The 17,816-nt window shown below is 42.3% G+C and overlaps 1 protein-coding gene across 2 annotated transcripts in view; it reads right to left on the minus strand.

Moving 5' to 3' along the window:
• The window catches only part of FLT4 (fms related receptor tyrosine kinase 4), a 299,445-nt gene that overhangs the window by 201,564 nt on the left and 80,065 nt on the right, over positions 1–17,816 (minus strand). For both annotated transcript variants that reach the window (XM_069199519.1, XM_069199518.1), the window contains exon 2: positions 5,070–5,163. In XM_069199519.1, coding sequence (XP_069055620.1) covers positions 5,070–5,163 — 94 coding nt within the window. The remainder of the gene's footprint in view (positions 1–5,069; positions 5,164–17,816) is intronic.

Consider the following 17,816-nt stretch of genomic DNA (forward strand, 5'->3'; position numbering starts at 1 on the left):
ATGTTAAACAATTTCTAAAGCGCACATTTATGAACTCATGAGTCCTGGTGCTACAAAGCTGGTAAGTACACTCCTAGGAGCTGAGGATATAGACTAGCTGCTGAAAAGGCGTTTCTAAAATGCAACAACAGAGGGATGTTACGGAGAGAGTTGGTAAGTTCATTCAAAAGCTACGCTGCCATCACAGAGAAAGACTTGCCACCATAGCAAGAATGTCTGATTCTCGGAATGGTCAATACGAGAACCTCCTTAGATTGGAGAAAACATGCTGGGACATATTTGGTCAATTTCGTCATCAGATAATGGGGACCTATGTGATATACGTCTTTGAAAACGTGGCTGAGATATTTAAAAATCAATCTCTTCTCCACAGAATGACAGTGAAGTAAGTTAAGAGCAACAGTAGCAGAGGAAAAGCGAGGAAGACCGAGAGCCAACCTGGCAGCTGCATTTTGCAATCTCTATAACTGTTTTGTGAGGCTAGTTGCCATGCCTAACTAAAGAGAGTTAGAGTAATCCACAAAGTCGCCTGAATCACCAGGTCCAACTGATAAATGAGAGCCAAGGGAATCTCCGGTCACTAAAGGACATCCACACTTACTTACTGTATGTCTGTTAATATGGAAACTCATTAACTTTGCTATTCCTATTTGATTAGAGTTACTGGATTTTTTTGGTTACATCTCATCAGCAGTAATCAAACCTGCTGAGTTTCCGTGACCTCTACTAGGCTATTGTGATAGACCTGGCGTGAACTGAGTGAGACTTTACACCCATACTTAACCCACGCCTCCTGTTGTAAGCAGTGTGTTAACCTGAAGATCCAAGCCCCTCTGAAGCACAAAAGAGATGCTTTTACAGTCTTGAACTCTGTGGATACGAAGGTAAGTATGAGAGACTTGGCTAACCTTTGTAAGCAACAGCATCAATTGCCCTTGAGCAACGAGTCAAAAGGACAGCATAAAGAATGACACTGTCCAGTACCCTCCATAGCCTTGGAGAAAAAGGCTTACACACCCAACACAACATAGCTTCCTAAGAGATGCTAATTCTCCCTTTCTGTTCACTTACTGCAACACAGGGCACCACCAGACTCTACGAATACTCTCTAGTTAGTTTGCAGGGAAATATGCACAGGACAATTGTTGTTAAACAGACACAACCATGTGCACCACCAAGACAATCTGCGATGGTTGGACACTGTCTGGCTTTTAAGCAAGAACTACGAGTCTGCAGCCTGGAGTCTAGAGTTTGTATCTAACACAGCATGATTTAAAAACAAGCATTGGCAAAGCTAATAGGTCTCACTTATGCAAGATATATTTATCAATTTTTGTTTTAGCCAAGTTGTAATTTACAACTGTTGTACAAATGGATTATTGTATTATATATATAATATTATGGTTGTATGATAACTTTACTGTGGTGTAGTATGGTCTGTCATTGTATGGTATGGAATGTTATGGTATGGCTTGTCACTGTATAGTATGGTATGGAATGGTATTGTATGGTCTGACATTGTACAGTATGGTATAGTGTGGTATGGCCTATCATTGCATAGCATTGTATGGTATGACGTGGCTTTCATTGTATGCATACTATGGTATGGCTCGTCATTGTTTAGTATGCCATGTTATGATATGGCCTGCCATTGTATTTGATAGTATTGTGTGGTAGGGTATGGTATGGTACAGTATGGTATGGGATGACCTGTCATTGTATAATATAGGATTTCCTTTCAATGTATAGTATGGTATGATAATCTTTGCTACAATGTATACATTAAGCTGCTATAGCAAAAGCAATAGGTGCGGCCAAACAAGCAAAACGGTGCTTTACAATATAATGTTATTTTTGTACAATGTTCTATCCAACCTATAATCGTGCAAACCTAAACCAATTTAAAACATATTCTGTTTTTTGCATTAAACATTTTAATCATGCCGAACACATCCTATAAATCATGAAAAACGTGTCAAAAATCACTTTGTTACAAACAAAACAAGTGATTACTTACTAGCAATAGTGTGAAGCCATTAATGTATTTTGAAATCAATGCTAAAAGTGATGTTAACAACCTGTGGCTTGCTGGTGTTGTTATGCTGCACCAAAGAGAAGAAGGGAAGAGGATGAGAAGTAAAAGGGAATGACCACAGGACATGAGCGGAGAAAGCAACAACAGAGAACAAAACCAGGAGCAAGACAACCCACACTATTACAAAGCGGGCAAGCAGGAGAAAAAGGAAGTAATATTTGGTCTGTGCTCCAGGTATGGGGGAAACACGGGAACAGAAAGTGAAGCCAAAGGGAAGCCAGCGCAAGCTGAACAAACAGGAACCAGCAAAGACTGGCAACAAAGCCAACAAATGGTAAGAGAAGGGTGGACTCTAAGCCCCCATTTTTGTAAACAAAATGTCTCATAAGCGACAGTACATGCATTGTTGTAGGAGAGACCTAAAAAAATACTCCATCCTGCCGTGCCACAATTACGCACTAGTGCAGCCTTTCTTGCTCAAGTGAGTTAAGAGATAGCCACTAATATCTGTGTGATGATCAAAGGTTCACGAATTAAAATCCTAGCAAGGATAGCCCATCGTTTCATTCCTCTGAGATTGTTAAACAGATTACCAATAAATTGAATAACAGTGACACAGGTACTAGATCCTACGCGCTGCACAGCAGACTCAGCGTTTTTGCACTCAGGGGGGTCACAGGGGTCACACAATGTTTCATAAGCATTTTCACCGACTGACTCACAATGCAACATAGTAAATATATCCCTTCTACTGATCTGTCAATGGAAAAGTAATTGTGCTCTGGTTCACCAGTGCAAATGCTGATGCAAAATTGCTAGGCAACAAGCGAAAAACTGCTCTGTTTCCAGTGCATTCCATGTAATATGATTGCAGTTTATTTACAGTGCTTAAGAAGTGAAAAACTGAGTTATTATGAGCTGTAGAAAAAACTAGTTATGTTTTCTTTTTAACCCCTTCAGTAGATAAACTCAACAGTGTTTTACATTGGTGCATCACACGTAGGCGCTTGTAGTAGGGGGTTTGTACAGTAGGGGGGGGGGGGCAGGGCTGATTCTACATTTCCACCTTTCTGCAGATAGGAAGTCTGAGCACTTATTTATTTACTAATCGTGGATACATTGTTCAGGCGGCCAACTTTGCAGAGGTTACATATCAGTGGTTCCAGTTCTGCTGTTTGTACATGGCATACTGCCCAGGCTCAAGAGTAGCCCATTAACAAACACTTTCACAATGCATGCTGCTAGTGCAACCTCCCAACAGGCCAGCACATGCTGTGAGGAATGACAAGAGCAGTCAAGCCTTTGGGTGACTGTAGTGCCATAGTTAGAAACTATTATTTAACTACATAAATTCAAATCATTTCTAGTGCTCATCTATATTTGGTATTGCAGAAAGATGGGGGGATAATCTGTTTATCTCATTAGAAACTGAAACATGTTTTTATGGCAGGAGGTGTCCATGAATAACTAGTGCTGTCGTGAAACCTGGCACCGGCTCATCAGCACCAATGTAATACAGCGGTGACCGCTGCTGCCCTCTCAAATGGTCTGCCTGGAGAGAAGCTTGAAGCACTATAGGGTGCTGTGAGCCATATTACCCATGACCCACTATAACACGTCATTTGTCGGGCAAACCTACACCTAATATTCTCATGTCAATAGAAGAACTCCAGGATTCCTTCATCAGCATATGGACCACGCTGTCAGGCGCAGCGCCTGAATAGTGTAATTACAAAATATAAGCTAAAATAGGCTCGCTTGGCCATCGGATGTGGGAAGACCTAGAGGATTTCTGCGAGGTACCACCAACTCCCCTGGGAAAAGGAACGTCATGAGCACCTTATCCCACTCCCTACCATCTGAAAGATGACTAGAAGGTTAATCCTTATTCCGGGGAATGTGACCGAGGCACCGCTTCTGGGAAGACATGGACAAGAAGCGAGTACACAGAGGGTGTGCATCAAACTTCACAAAAAAAATCCCTCTGTTCCACTCTGTTTCAACCAGTGCCAGACAAATAAGGATTATTCTCGTCTGCCAAATACCCTCTCATCACACTCCTAACAGCACAAGGTGATATGCCAGGAGTCAGATCTAAATCTGTCTACTGCGTGATCCAGGAAGATCAGGAGCGCTATGGTCCAGCTGAGACAATGCTCCTCAGGGACAACCTGCTTCTGCCTCTCCCACGGTGGGTAGCACTACAACGTGGAAAAAATATGACAACGCATTTTAAAAAGTATGCGTTGTAATGACTAGCAATTTAAAGTTACTGTACCTTTTAGTACATTACTATGCGGTTTAAAGGTATCTGTTGTAGTGAACACGTTGTAATTTAGCACAATGTAAAGACTTTTGTTGTAATGTCTGATATTCGTTAATTGTTGAATTAATGTACTCTTGAAAATAACTTTAATGTCCTTTTGCCATGTTTGTGCAATAGAAAAACGCTAATAATTTAAAAAATCCAGTCATAACCAATTTGTGTGCAAGTACTAGTGTTTGAAAAATAAATCTATGGGATTGGTAGCCAAATACTTTTGGGTTAGAAGAGGGGTCAAATTTTATTTAGCTTTTTAGTCACAAATGATTTTGTCTAAAAACTTTGTCAAGATGTATTTAAAGCTTTTTTCACTAGAAGAATATTTTTCCACAAATATTTCTTCCAAAAGATCTAATACATAGCACCAATTCACAAGTAAATATGCCAGTGTCAGTTGTAGAAAAATGCCTACAGCTCATAAATAGGATAGGTATTCTAGGCTAGTATGAAACTAGGAGAATTACCTATTGGCTGACATCTTTGCAAGGTCATTAGGGCTGGAGAAAAGTTATTGACATGTGAGGTGAGCTAGCAAATTTGATTGAAACTTTCTACAGCCCTATCGACCTTGCAGAACCACCAGACGGTCTGTAAGCCCTCTGTCCAGAAGGCCAGCATGTCAACAGGCCAGGCAGATGCAAACCTCACTGATGCCAGTCTACTGATCCACAACAGGACTTCCTACCCAGCACACCCAACACAAACACTTACCTGCATGTAATAGACAAGGTGTCCTTGGCATCAATGACCATCTCCTTTGCAGCACTGATCGTGGGTGGGATCATGGTGTATCCGTGCGCCAGGCCTACATAAAAAGACAGAACACAGGAAGTAATGCAGATTCTGTCCAGACCGCCTTGCCAACATGACTCATTTCACATAAGCAGTAGTTTTGCAAATTAAAAATGAAGCCCCACCACAAGCGGGTCAAAGAGACGCCCCAAAATTCTGCACCTGTGTCAACATTTGGAAAGAATGCCTTGCTCTCCAATTTGGTAGTGAGCCAGCATGGCCATGTTTAATTTTAAGCTTGACCCTCCCCGACAGTATTTCTTGACTGTTATCATACTAGCTCAATTTTTATTAATTCAGTTGCTACGGCCTCTTTTACAAAATATTCGTACGTGTCCTGAATAGAGCTGGTGACACGTCCTGGACATCAGCCACAAACTCCAACAACTCAGACGCAGCGACCCCAGCCCCGATTTAATTAAAATGGTGAGGAAACGAAAGAGAGCAAACAAATGACATGGTACTGGATGAGTGAGACGCAGACCACTCGCACACCAGAAGAGGCCATCCGTTCAATGTGATATCTGACCCCCTCTTGTGGGAGCAGAAAATGTTCTTTTCTCTGAATAACTTCCAATCCGTGTCAAATGCCTTCCTGACCGCACCCTCCCACCCCAAACTTTCGTAAGCCCCAGTGACCAGCCTCAGACTTACTTACCCTGTAAATAATCCTTTACGACGCTTCCTGTAAACCGAGCTTTAGTTTGACGTGTAGGTCCCGTCCCTGGCAGAAGATGCGTCCTACCCTCTGCTCAGCCCCACCAGGGGTGCACAAAGGGTCTTTTTTGTTTTTTTTCCCCCGGGGTCTTGATGCAAATTAGGGAAAATGAGCTCCTACACTGCCCTCTCTCGGTTATGTAGACATAACTGCAGTTTAGCGGGGCCTTGTATGCCCCTGGGCCCAGCTGAGCACTATAGTCCCTGCTATGGGCCTTCTTTGTGGAGTTTTGCTTAGAGCACGTGCATGTCTGTAAAAGGACCTTACATCCTAACATATGTGAGTTGATGTGAAGCACCTCAGTAGGACTCTATGACTAACCAACAAGCAAACACCTGAGTCCTTAAACACACACAAATAAGCAACTTCCAACCGTCTAATTTTTAAATCAGCTTGTCGCCCAACAGAGGCATACTAAAACTGCCTGAAACAATATACATAACAAGAGGGCCAGTGTCAGCAAATGATTTAGAGACTACTCTAATAAAAATATCCGCGTGTCACCTTAGGCTTGAAATATATTATTACATTAGTAGAAAGCCGGGCGCCCAATCTTTCATAAAACGGGGCTGCTTTTGGGAAACCATGGCATATGCGCAGCTCAAATACGCCAAACGCGTGTGACCAGAAAGTGGAAATCGGAAAGCCAGGGTTCTGAATGGAAGGACAAAACAAAGGCATGGTCTGCCCTTTGACCCTCACAGTCGCGATGCAGGAACACTGCAAGCATTTGCAGTGCTGTCAGTTAAGTAGCATTGTACCTACTGGCACGCTCCACATTTACAAAAAAAAGCTACTTTTCAGGGTTTGCGGTAGGATTAGAGCTCAGGATGGGACAGGGCTGGGACGAGAAGGGCTGACTGTGACAATGCAAGGCAGTAGGATTTTTTTACATATACTTGCTAAGTTTTTCCATCGACCATTTGTAGACAATTAAAATTTCAAATACAGGAACGTGACTTGACTTGCTCAGGATCACATGACTGTTCTGTAAGACTGCTCACGCTCTCTTCTGGCTACATCAGTGCATCAAGGATACCCGTCTGCTACCGAGTCTACCACCGTGAGCTAGCAGGTGCCCCTGGAGGATGAGCGGCAACGTTGGAGCTGCAGCCCCTCCTCTCTGAAGGGTGCTTTCAAGTATGTATTAATGGCCCTTTACAAATGTATGCAGTGTGCACTGTAGCAACAAGATACAGAGCGGTGTCATCACACAGTGAAGTTATTCTTCAGGCCTGGCCTGCCTCGACCCTCACCCTGCCCACTCATTGCGTGGACAAGATATGGTTGGTGTTTAATAGAGACTGGGGGCTGCCTGTGTTGTATGTGTACCGAGGGTGCCGGATCCTTGTGAGTCATTGAGGGAGGATCTGGACAGCATCAACCAAGCCCCCACAAAATACCCACTGGGAAAAAAGCTTTAGGGTTCTACTAGAATTGGCCGATCTGAGAGTCTTCAAGGACCTTTTAAAAGGAGAACCACCAGCGCCTTGGACAAGAGTTTCTTCTACATCTCAGTCGATGATTCTACATTACTTTGTTATAAGTGTATTTTTTTATAATGATCAGTGACTTTAGGGTAGATGACATGTAAAAAGGGACCATTTACCTCAAATCATTAACGTTAAACTGCATAAAAACAACCATATACGAGATCAAAAGATATTTAAACAATGTACCACTGTGAATTTCGAAAGGCTAAAATGGAGAGGTCAGAGGTTGGAAACCTATAGCAAGCATCAATGAGTGTTCTCACCATTGGTGCGTTTCTGGTGAAGATGGTCAGAGAACAATATTCCTTAGCCGCGTAGAGTAATGAACAAAATTCACAACCCATCGTGCAGAAACATTCCCTGCAACCTTGAGCTACAATGGGCTGAAACGTACAACTAACACCAAATAGATGATACTCCAAAACATTATAGATGGGGAAAAATAAATTAAGTAGGTAAGCGAGAATTTTAAAAAGCACAAAAAACAAATGCAAAACAAAAACGGAGGGAAAGTGCCTCCATTTAGGAAGAGAGTGAAAACAAATAGTTTGGAGAGCCAAAAGTGATTACCAGCAACATATCTAGAGGAAGTCACAGTACAATTGTAAAACTAAGTATTCAAAACGTTTCTGGGGAATGACAAACATTCTAACTAGTGGTGAGGTTAGGGCAAACACGTCAAATATTATAGAACAAATTTGGACCACCCAAAAACTGAAGACTGAAATCTGAACAGATATCAGTCACCAGGCGAATAAAAAATAGAGTACACAACAAGAATGAACTACACCAAGACAAAATACGCATGATAATCACAAAAACTAAATCTGAAGGTGCACCAGGGTCAAATGGCATTCCCACTGGATTATTCATATCAAACATGACATTTTTGTCTAAAATTCCAGAGATTCTGTTTAACAAGTGTATGGCAATTTGTTCTATTCCTGTCTCTTGGAGAGGGACTATTCTACACCCGATTGAAAAAGGGTGTATTACGGGGGATCCAGCCAAATATAGGATAGTAGCCATCATTGATATTGAGGCCAAATTCTTTACCAGCATGCTATGGAAGGATCTAGAGATATGGGTGCAGTAACGAGGCCTCGTCCCATTAAACCGAACAGGTTTCGGTGATGGAAGCGGTACTGTTACAAATCTCCAAGCATTGTCCATCCTTGCCCTGGATGCATGCAGAAAAAGTACTACTGTATGTTTGTGTTGTGGACCTAAAGTCTGCTTTTGACAATTACGGCTGAAATTGAAAAATTTAAGAATTCCATCTTTCCTCCATCGTGCAATAGAATTACTTTAATCTAATACCGGGATCTCGACAGAACTGGGTGATGGTTCCGCAGTGTCAAGAAAACGTCCAACCTTTGATGGCTTAACTAGGTTGTGTGTTAGTGCCATTATTATTTAACATTTATATGGCGGACTTTAATGAAGCCTTGGAAAAGGCTAACTCACATCCACCAAGGCCTGAACCTAAAGTTGATTACAAGTTTACAGTATGCAGATGACATTGCTCTGCTGAGTCAGACACCAGTAGGCCTTCAAAGAACTATAACAGCACTATGTGGCTACATAAGCAAACATGGTTTGGAATTAAATACTAAAAACACAAAAGTACTAGATTTTGGTCTTAAAGCTGGGTCAAAGGAAAGGAGCCTAAATGGGTACCACAATCACGAATTGAGCAAGGTGACCTTCTACATATTCTTAGGGGTCACCTTTGACACTTGCTGCAATTTCGACCCACATTTTGACTCAATAAAGATCTTTTTTATTCACATTTACCTCACGCATTGACAAGCTATGAGGCCCCTCTGTAGAACCCATTCCTAACATCAGGCGGTGTAAACTAACACCCACACTATGCTATTGACCGGAAATTGTGAGAGGTTAAAGACTCTAAGTTACTAGATCTCTTTCATGCAGAAACCTATAAAGGGGTATTTAAACTCCAACCATATAACATTACTGGCACAGATTCATCTTGAGTTTGGTCTCCCCAGGCCAGAACTAGTTCGTCAAGCAGCCTATATAAAAACTTGCAAAGAAGATGCAAGATCCTCCATTCGAAAAAACTTGACCATCTGGTGTGGACAGAAAATGATAGGAAAAAGAACATAACTAATGGTAAGTATATCTAGCAGAATCCTTGTCCAACCACAGTTTTACTAATGTATGAGAAACTTCAATTCCTTTAACTACGTTTAAAAGATCAGTTAACAAAGTAGTTAATTGGCTCTCATTCCTGCAAGATAAAGACCAAACCGCGAGAAGGGGTCATTCTTGGATGATAATTAATGGGTACATCAAATTACCCTAACAGCAACTCCTGACAATCCCCTGCTCGCTCATGTCAAACTAAAATTTCTTTCATACAGACTGGGGAATTTACCCAATGGAAGCAAATCTGACCTAAACAGTCTTAGAGATTATGTGGATTTTAAGATGAAACAATAATGCACATTTAATGCACATGTCCCACTTTGACACCAGTGGGAAGGAAACTTTTAAGAAACCATATTAATTCACTACAAATAAGCACATGTAGCCAAACATGTTACCTTTTTGTTGCGGTCCAGCGCTGCGTTCCTCTTCCCTGCTGGCTGCAGGCACAGGCACCCAGCTTGCCCTGCGGGCTATCCTGATGCTGCTTAAAGCAGAGTCAGGATTGGCTGAGAGCACCCAGCTAGGGCGCTGCCAGGCAGACTTGAAGCCTGTGCAGGCTCTGTCCAGCCCAGCAACAGTGTTGCTGGGCTGAACAGAGCCTACACAGCATGTGAGTTTGGCCGTCCTGAGATGGCCGGCCAAACACACATGTGCTCTGCCCCCCAGGCCTCCCCCTCAGAGCACGTCACCCCTGTGGCCCGCCCCTTTACAAGAAAACAATAACAAACACTGTTTGTTTTCGTTTCCTTGTAAAGGTTTTGTAGCTGCCAACTGGTTACACTAGATTTATTTGACACATTTAAAAGAGGGTGTCTTGGTTTTTCAGACTGCCAGTGATAGCGGCATAATGATTTTGGGTTTCATAACTCTGATCTGGAAGCCTACTGGTCCAGCAAGCCGCGGTTCTGCCATGGTGGTAACGGAGGGACAGTGACTATCAGTACTTAATTTGTGCTTGTTGATTCGGTGCTGAGCACCGACACTTATTTTTGTGGGCCGGGGCTTATTCTTCTGCCTCAAGCATTAACTGCGAGCAAAAGACACATATGGGAAAGACGGAGGAAGGGAAAAACGAAAAAGCGTCACAAAGGGAGAAAGTAGAGAACTGCTAGAGTGAGCTGAAGGGGCAGAAAGTGGCTTTATATAGATTGAAGTAGCCCGAGATGGCTTCAGGATTACGCCGCCTCAGTATTCCGTGTTCCCACATTTAAATGCAGCAGCTGCATGTTTAAGAGGAGGGCACCGGCACGTTTTTATTTACAAATTAAGCACTGGTGACTATGCAAGGGTTGAGCATGCCCTGCTCTTGCACAATCATTAGAAGACTGACTGCAGACCTGAGCATGGAAGCTGGCGCCCCTCAACTGGCAAAACGATGAACATGGTGTGCGTGCATTACTGCACAAACCTTTGTGACTCAGGCTCGATAGATGCTCAAAAACGCTTCAGAAGAAAAGTTCTGCTTCCAGAAATGGAAAAAGAACGTTCCAGTTTTCGAAAACTCTTAGCAAAATGCAACAGGAATGTTAGATGCGAAAGTTTAGAGAACAAATATATGTATATGATCCATGTGAAGAGAAGCTAAAACTATACACAATGGAAAAAGTCACAAAGAAAGGGATTAGGTTTTTGATATTTAAACATATGTAATTGTAAGTATTCATTAGCTATGTACGGATTATTGTGCATTTGAATATATATGATATTTTCGTGACCTCCAACCATTCACCTTGTTTTTCGAACCCTAGGCATGCATACTTGGACTGCGTACATTATGCATGAATACACTTTGCATCATTTTGGACTTTTTGATCACGTCTTCTTGCCAGTTTTCCTTCCATAAACATAAATACTGTGCAAAAATGGGATCTGTTAAATGTAAGACACACACAAAGTAAGAGGTGAATTGTAGAATCTAATCAAATGCCCACAAAATTACCAGTATGCGAGGACTACGTTCATGTGCATTGCATTTCTTTGAAACTCGGAGGAATGCCTCCTATGATAACCAATCGAGTAATGTGTAATGTACGCATGGGTTGTGTGTATTACACACTCGTAGGCTCTTCTTACACGCATACACTACTCATATTTTACACTTTCTGACTGGAGCACAATGACTGTACAATTGCATACATTATGATGTAAAGCAATTGTGAGTATGCCATTGTGACTTAGAAAGGGGTGACATAAAACTCCAGAAAACTGCCTGCCTGAACCAACGCTCCACAAAATTGACATAAGCATGCTGATTTCTGTCATTAGTAAGCGGATCACTTTTCACGAAATGTGACTATATTTTTGAATTTATTGTAAAACTGACAATATTATGGAGAGAAAAACAGAAAAAATTATCCACTTCTTGGAGAATCCTTCTTTCATATGCCACATAGTAATGGCAAAGGTACAGGTACTTGTAACCTTGTTTAAAAATGTGCACATAAATTTGTCTTTTATGTTCTTTATGCACTCCACTGATAAGGTTGTTACTGTTATTGTTTTTCATACTTATCAGGGTTTACAAAGCTCCCCATTTGAGGGGCATATTTGTACTCTGTTTGCACCGAATTAGTGTAATTTTTTTTAAACTCTAATTTGGCGCAAAACTAACTCCAAATTTAAACTTTGGCGCTAGACCCGTCTAGTGCCAAATTTATGGAGTTAAGTCATTTTTTGGACGTGGAACCCTACCTTGCCTTAATGAGATGCAAGGTAGGCGTTCCCGTGCACAAAATGACTCTATGGCCTTAACGCCATATTTATACTCCTGTGCAAAAATGGTGTACGGGAGGTAGGAGGGGTCAAAAGATGGTGCAAAGGTTGCTTTGCCCCATTTTTTAAAGGCTGGGTCAGGGCAGGCATTAGGGGACTTGTGAGCCTATTTCCATGGTGGAACATCATGGAATAAGCCCACAGGAGCCCTCCCCAGGCCCCAGGGACACCCCACCCACACCAGAGGGACTGTAGAGGATGGGGGACCCCATCCCAGGTAAGTACAAGTAAGTACAGGTAGGTATTTTATTTTATTTTTTGAAGTGCTCTACGGGGGCCCTGAAATTGACCCACATACATGTCATACAGTGCTGGCCACTGGGGAGGTGGGTATGACTCCTGCCTTTTCTAAGGCAGGAGTCATTTGGCATGGTAGGTTTAGCGCCATAAAATGATGCTAATCTGGTTAGAGTCATTTTTTTTTACTCTAACCAGCCTAGTTTCATTTTTTTGGTGCTAAACCCTCATCTCTCATACCGCCACCCCCACCCCCACCCGGCTAGCATAAATTTTTTTGATGCTAGCCCACCCTTTGCGCCGGCTAGCGTCATTCCTTAAATATGACGCCTGGCTGGCGTCTAGGAATGGCGCTAGCCGGCGCTATACTTTTTGTCGCAAACCTGCGCTAACGCAGGTTTGTGACAAAAAGTATAAATCAGGGCCTTGGTGCCTCAAACAAATGCATATAGCCTTTGTCTAAATGTAGTTTAAATGGCAAAAAAAAACACATAATTAACATAAACGTGTTAGCCAATATCAGCAATCTTGGGTCAGCTGAACAGAACGATATACTCTTTACCTTTTAAGGTATAAGAAAGTCTGACAAGTAACTGGTGTCCTTACAATTCTGAACTACAAAAGTGCATAAAATTGAATTTAAATATTTTTGTGGCTTCCTCAATACGTCATTGCAATTCTGCAACCTTGGAAAGTGCACTTAAATAGTGAAAAATAACGAGGAATTATTTTTGAGAGGTAGGACTTTTAATTTTTAATTATTATATTTCCTAGAGCTTTTTAAGTAGATGGCTCATAAGAAGTGGATGTGATACGAACGGGGTATTTACTTTATATTGATGCATTTAGTGGATTAGTTAAGATGTGCTTACACAAATAGGACATTTAAATAATAAAGATGAATAAATGCAGCAAACACATGTCATGTCTGATGCATGTAAAAAGGTCCCTTTTAAAGGCGGTCACTGAAATTAAATATGCGCATATTGTTTTTCTTGAAATTAAATGTTGGATGTGCCCCTTTGAGAAGCACTGTATCATGCTTAGTCCAGCTGCACACTGAATGAAGACACAATTAAAAAAACACAACTTGAATATCTATTTGTAAGAACTGAGACTTTACTATTTGAACAGATGTTTGGGTAACAATGCTGCATCACAGCCGCTAAATAGGCGAACCTACAAAATCCTAACTGGTCCCCATTAGGAGGCTATAACTCGTGGCTTAGTTTAGCACTCCAGCACCCTTTCCAGTACAGCAATGTCTCTCCCAGGTGATAGGTCCACATTTCCTTGCAGCTTTCAGGCATGCACCCTCATGTCTCAAAGAGGTTGTTTCTACCTGACATTAGCCTCCCTAACCACTCCCCATTCCTCATTCCACATCTCTTTCTCTTACAATTTTCCACGTATTCCCCCAGAACCTTTCTGTATTCACTCTTCTATCTATCTCTATCCCTGTCCAATGCGCCCCATAACTAGCTTCCCACTTGCCCAATCCTTCTTTAACTAGCCTCCACCCTTCTCTGACAACTCTGCTGCCATTATACATTGCCGCTATCACTTCCTTTACTTGCTCCTGATTTCAACAAACCCTAACACTTGCCCCCACTAATTCAGACACCTTCCTGCAAACCATGACCTTAGAATCAAAGGCTCTTCTCTAAATTCCCCTTGGCTTACCTCCAGCTTCTCTCAGTACCTACCACCAATATTCTCTCTTTTTCATCCCCTTGACCTCTTATATTTTCCCACATTGGGCACTAAATTCCTTTCACACTTCTTTCTGTCTCACTTTGCTTGCTAAGCAATTCCATTCTGCTTTCCTTCCTGAGCCCCTAACTCTATAAAGTTCATATTCCACCCCTTGAAGTCAGAAGAAGGACATCACAACTTTTCTCCTACCCCTATTCCTTTGCCTTCCCAACTTCCTTTTAAATAAATACCCTTTTCTATTCCCTCTTCCCCACCCTCCCCTCAGTTAAGCTGTCATCTCTCCACTTCCAACCCGAACCTTCAATTCATCACAGAAACCTGGTCTGAAGATGACATAGCTTCCATACTTTACATGGGTATCCTTGTGAAGAAACCCAAGAGGACTTGAGGATGACTAGCAAAACAGTCTGCAAATTGGAAGCTACCAAGAGTTTCCACGGCTGAATGTATATTGCTTCTTATACCCTGCCTACTCTTGTCACCTTCTCATGCTATTCCTACAGGCCTTTTCCAAACAATGGCATAGTCACAGACATCTTTCTCAATGCCATCACTGGCATAACCAGAAGATCCCTGGCACATTGTGACAGATGAACAACTGGTTTGACACACAGTACCTTGCCAAACAAGACACATTTTTTCAACCCTAGAAGCTGGGCACAGGTTTGCACAGTATCTTTCCTCCAGGACCCATCTCAGTAAAAGCAATTCTCCCCCAGTCAACCACCATGATAATCTCTCTTGTTGTCATCCCAACAACTAGAACCAGAATCACAAAGCCTAACAGAACCTACAGACGACACAGCAAGCTCAACCTCTTCCCACCCGGCCCCCGCTTAGCCGCTTCCTAGCTACCCAGCCGTACAATGGAAGTGAAGCAACTCTATAAGTGGCTGACCAAGGGATTTTGACAGACTGATACACCTTAAGACCTCCTAACTCTGGGTCAAAGACTAGATGGTTCAAAATAATGCAAAGAGATCGAACACAGTCCAAGAACATAAACAGAAGAAATTAAACAGACTCAAATGACAAACTATGCCCCCAACACACTTCGTTATTTCTGCCAAATACGTTACTCAGCTACGCACAGAAACGTAAGCCTTAATACTGACAGGCACACAGTTAAATTGGTAAACACTCCGCTCCTTATGTCATGACTAGTATAGGCAGACACAGGTTTTAAATACTAGTCTGTTTTTTTATTATGTGCTCAGAAGAGATAGGCACATATGCATGCAAGTTGGAGTTCTAGATCAGAGAACTTTTTGGTTTATCAAATGATGGCTTCCATGACTTCCTTTCATGTCACAACTGTCCCTTCTGCGAACCCTTTCTTACGACATTAGCCTGTATAAAGGCGCACAGCTCAGTTGAACCATAACTAGTGACGATTCAAATGAAGCTGGCCCTCAAAGCCGAAAGATGGTGGCGCTGGTGGCCCTTCTCAGCTGATAATAATTGGTGCACAATATCCGCGTGGTGGAGCTGGACATCATGGGAAGGTGGTGCGCCAGTGACTGCTGTGACTATACAAAGTGAAGGAGCCAGCCTTTTAGGCGCTGGAGCAGGGATGTGGGCCCACAGGCTGTCCTACGGAGTGATGCCATTTTCTCTAATGTGAAAAAGTAGACAGGAGTCCGTCCTGTTCATCTTAATGCCGTCAAAGGATGGTAAGCAAAAATGTGAGAAGGGCAGAGCTGACTTCTTTGCCTAAGACGGCAGTGTCTGGCGATGACAGTGATGGCGACATGAAGGAAGTGGTCCCCACACTGTTGAACCATTATTTTTGGCAACCCTCCAAGCTTTACAGGGTCCTGGGGCGGGATCGAGTGTGGACTTATAAACACATAGCAAGAGTAAAATGATTGGCTGATGAAACAAAATACAGAACCATGGAGCAACAAACTCAGGGTTTTGAAAGATATATCAGGGGCCAGGTTTGAATCTTTTGAAAATAAGTCTAGGAGCCACAAGATTACAATCATTGCGATGCCCAATCTGGAAAAATATACAGATTTGAAATCCAAGATGTTCCACCAATTAGAATGTGTGGTTCTGGACAGAACTGATAATGGGCTCATTTAGTCTTGAAGGTGGTATATTTGCCTTCTAGAAAATAGGGCCAGAAGTTGGCTTGAATGGTCTTAGAGGCATTATGGGAGTCAGGGCGGCATGATTTAGTCACCAGAATGGGAGCTAGGAAGAAGAGTTTGGAAGAATTCACATGTTCTTCACCTGATTCAAAACTGACATATTTGTCAGGAGCTCCGGAGAATGAAAAAAGAGTTTATATCCAAGAGATGGGGGACATTAAACCGCAGGTGCAGCAGTAGGAGAACATGTACTATTTTACATCACCAGTCACCAAAATGCTTTTAGAAGGGCAGGAAAGATACTGGAATGCACACCATAGAGGAAAGGGATACTTGAAATGTCCTCTGTTAAAGATAATTTTGACTCATGTGTTGGATCTAGGTTGTCAACTCAGGTTGAATAGGTTATGCTGGTGTTGATGGGATGGTGGATAGACATTATGAATTACTGTTGTGATTTGTGATGGTCTCATATTGAAAGTTGATTTAATTTTCATTCTCCTGTTTTGCCTCTCCTATCCCCCTATCCAACAAGATGGGGTCTATGAGATGAGATGGATACATGGATGAACACTGTCCTGACAGGAAGTTCTTTCAGTCTTTTTCTGGGGTGCAACATCCGGCTGGCAGGAAAAGAAACCCAGTGTTCCCTATGCAGTGTGTGATAGAGGCAGAAAGGGTGTGGCTCTGGAGTTGACTTCCTGTCACTGTTGCCTGATAAGGCCTGTCACTGGGCAGTCACTCACTCCTCATATCTTCCGTAGTGACCACTCAGAAAACAGCATTTGAGGAGGGTGGGAAAAGAAAGGAAAGAAAAAATGACATTTATTAAAGTGTTCCCTGTCCGTTCGATTCCTGCAGATGCTTCTGAGTGGTCAGTGTGTAACCCTGTACTTGCCCATGGGGTTACTAGCTTTTCTACAGTAAAAATGACAGCTTGGGGTTTTTACTGTTAGGACGCATGTCCTACTTTTTAATATACAGCACCCTGCCTTAGGGCTCGACATGCCAACCTTAGAGGTGACATATATATTAAAAAGGAAGTTCTGGAATTTGGCATGAGTTGAAATAGCAAGTTGAGTTAGCAGTTTAAAACTGCTCTACCAGTCTGCAGGAGCAAGCTGGGAGACATGTTTTACTTTGTCATACTTGTGGTGGCACAATAAATGCTGCCCTCCAGGAAGGACACTTTAACTTACAGTCCCATGGTACCCCTGGTACCATAAAGTAGGGACGTATAAGTAAGTTAAGTTATGCCAATTGGATATAAGCAACTAAAAACACAGTTTTAAGGGTCAGAGCACTGGTGCTGAGGTCTAGATAGCAGGCCTCAGTGCACTCCCATTCATTACACTAGTAAAAGCCTAGTCAAAAATTGGGACAAAAAGTGGGGGTTAACTTGCAAAAAGCCATTTGGGCCATTTCCTCACACTTTCAATGACCCTAATAACACATG

Source organism: Pleurodeles waltl, chromosome 7 (genome assembly GCF_031143425.1).
Source record: "Pleurodeles waltl isolate 20211129_DDA chromosome 7, aPleWal1.hap1.20221129, whole genome shotgun sequence".
In the NCBI taxonomy this organism is placed as follows: domain Eukaryota; kingdom Metazoa; phylum Chordata; class Amphibia; order Caudata; family Salamandridae; genus Pleurodeles; species Pleurodeles waltl.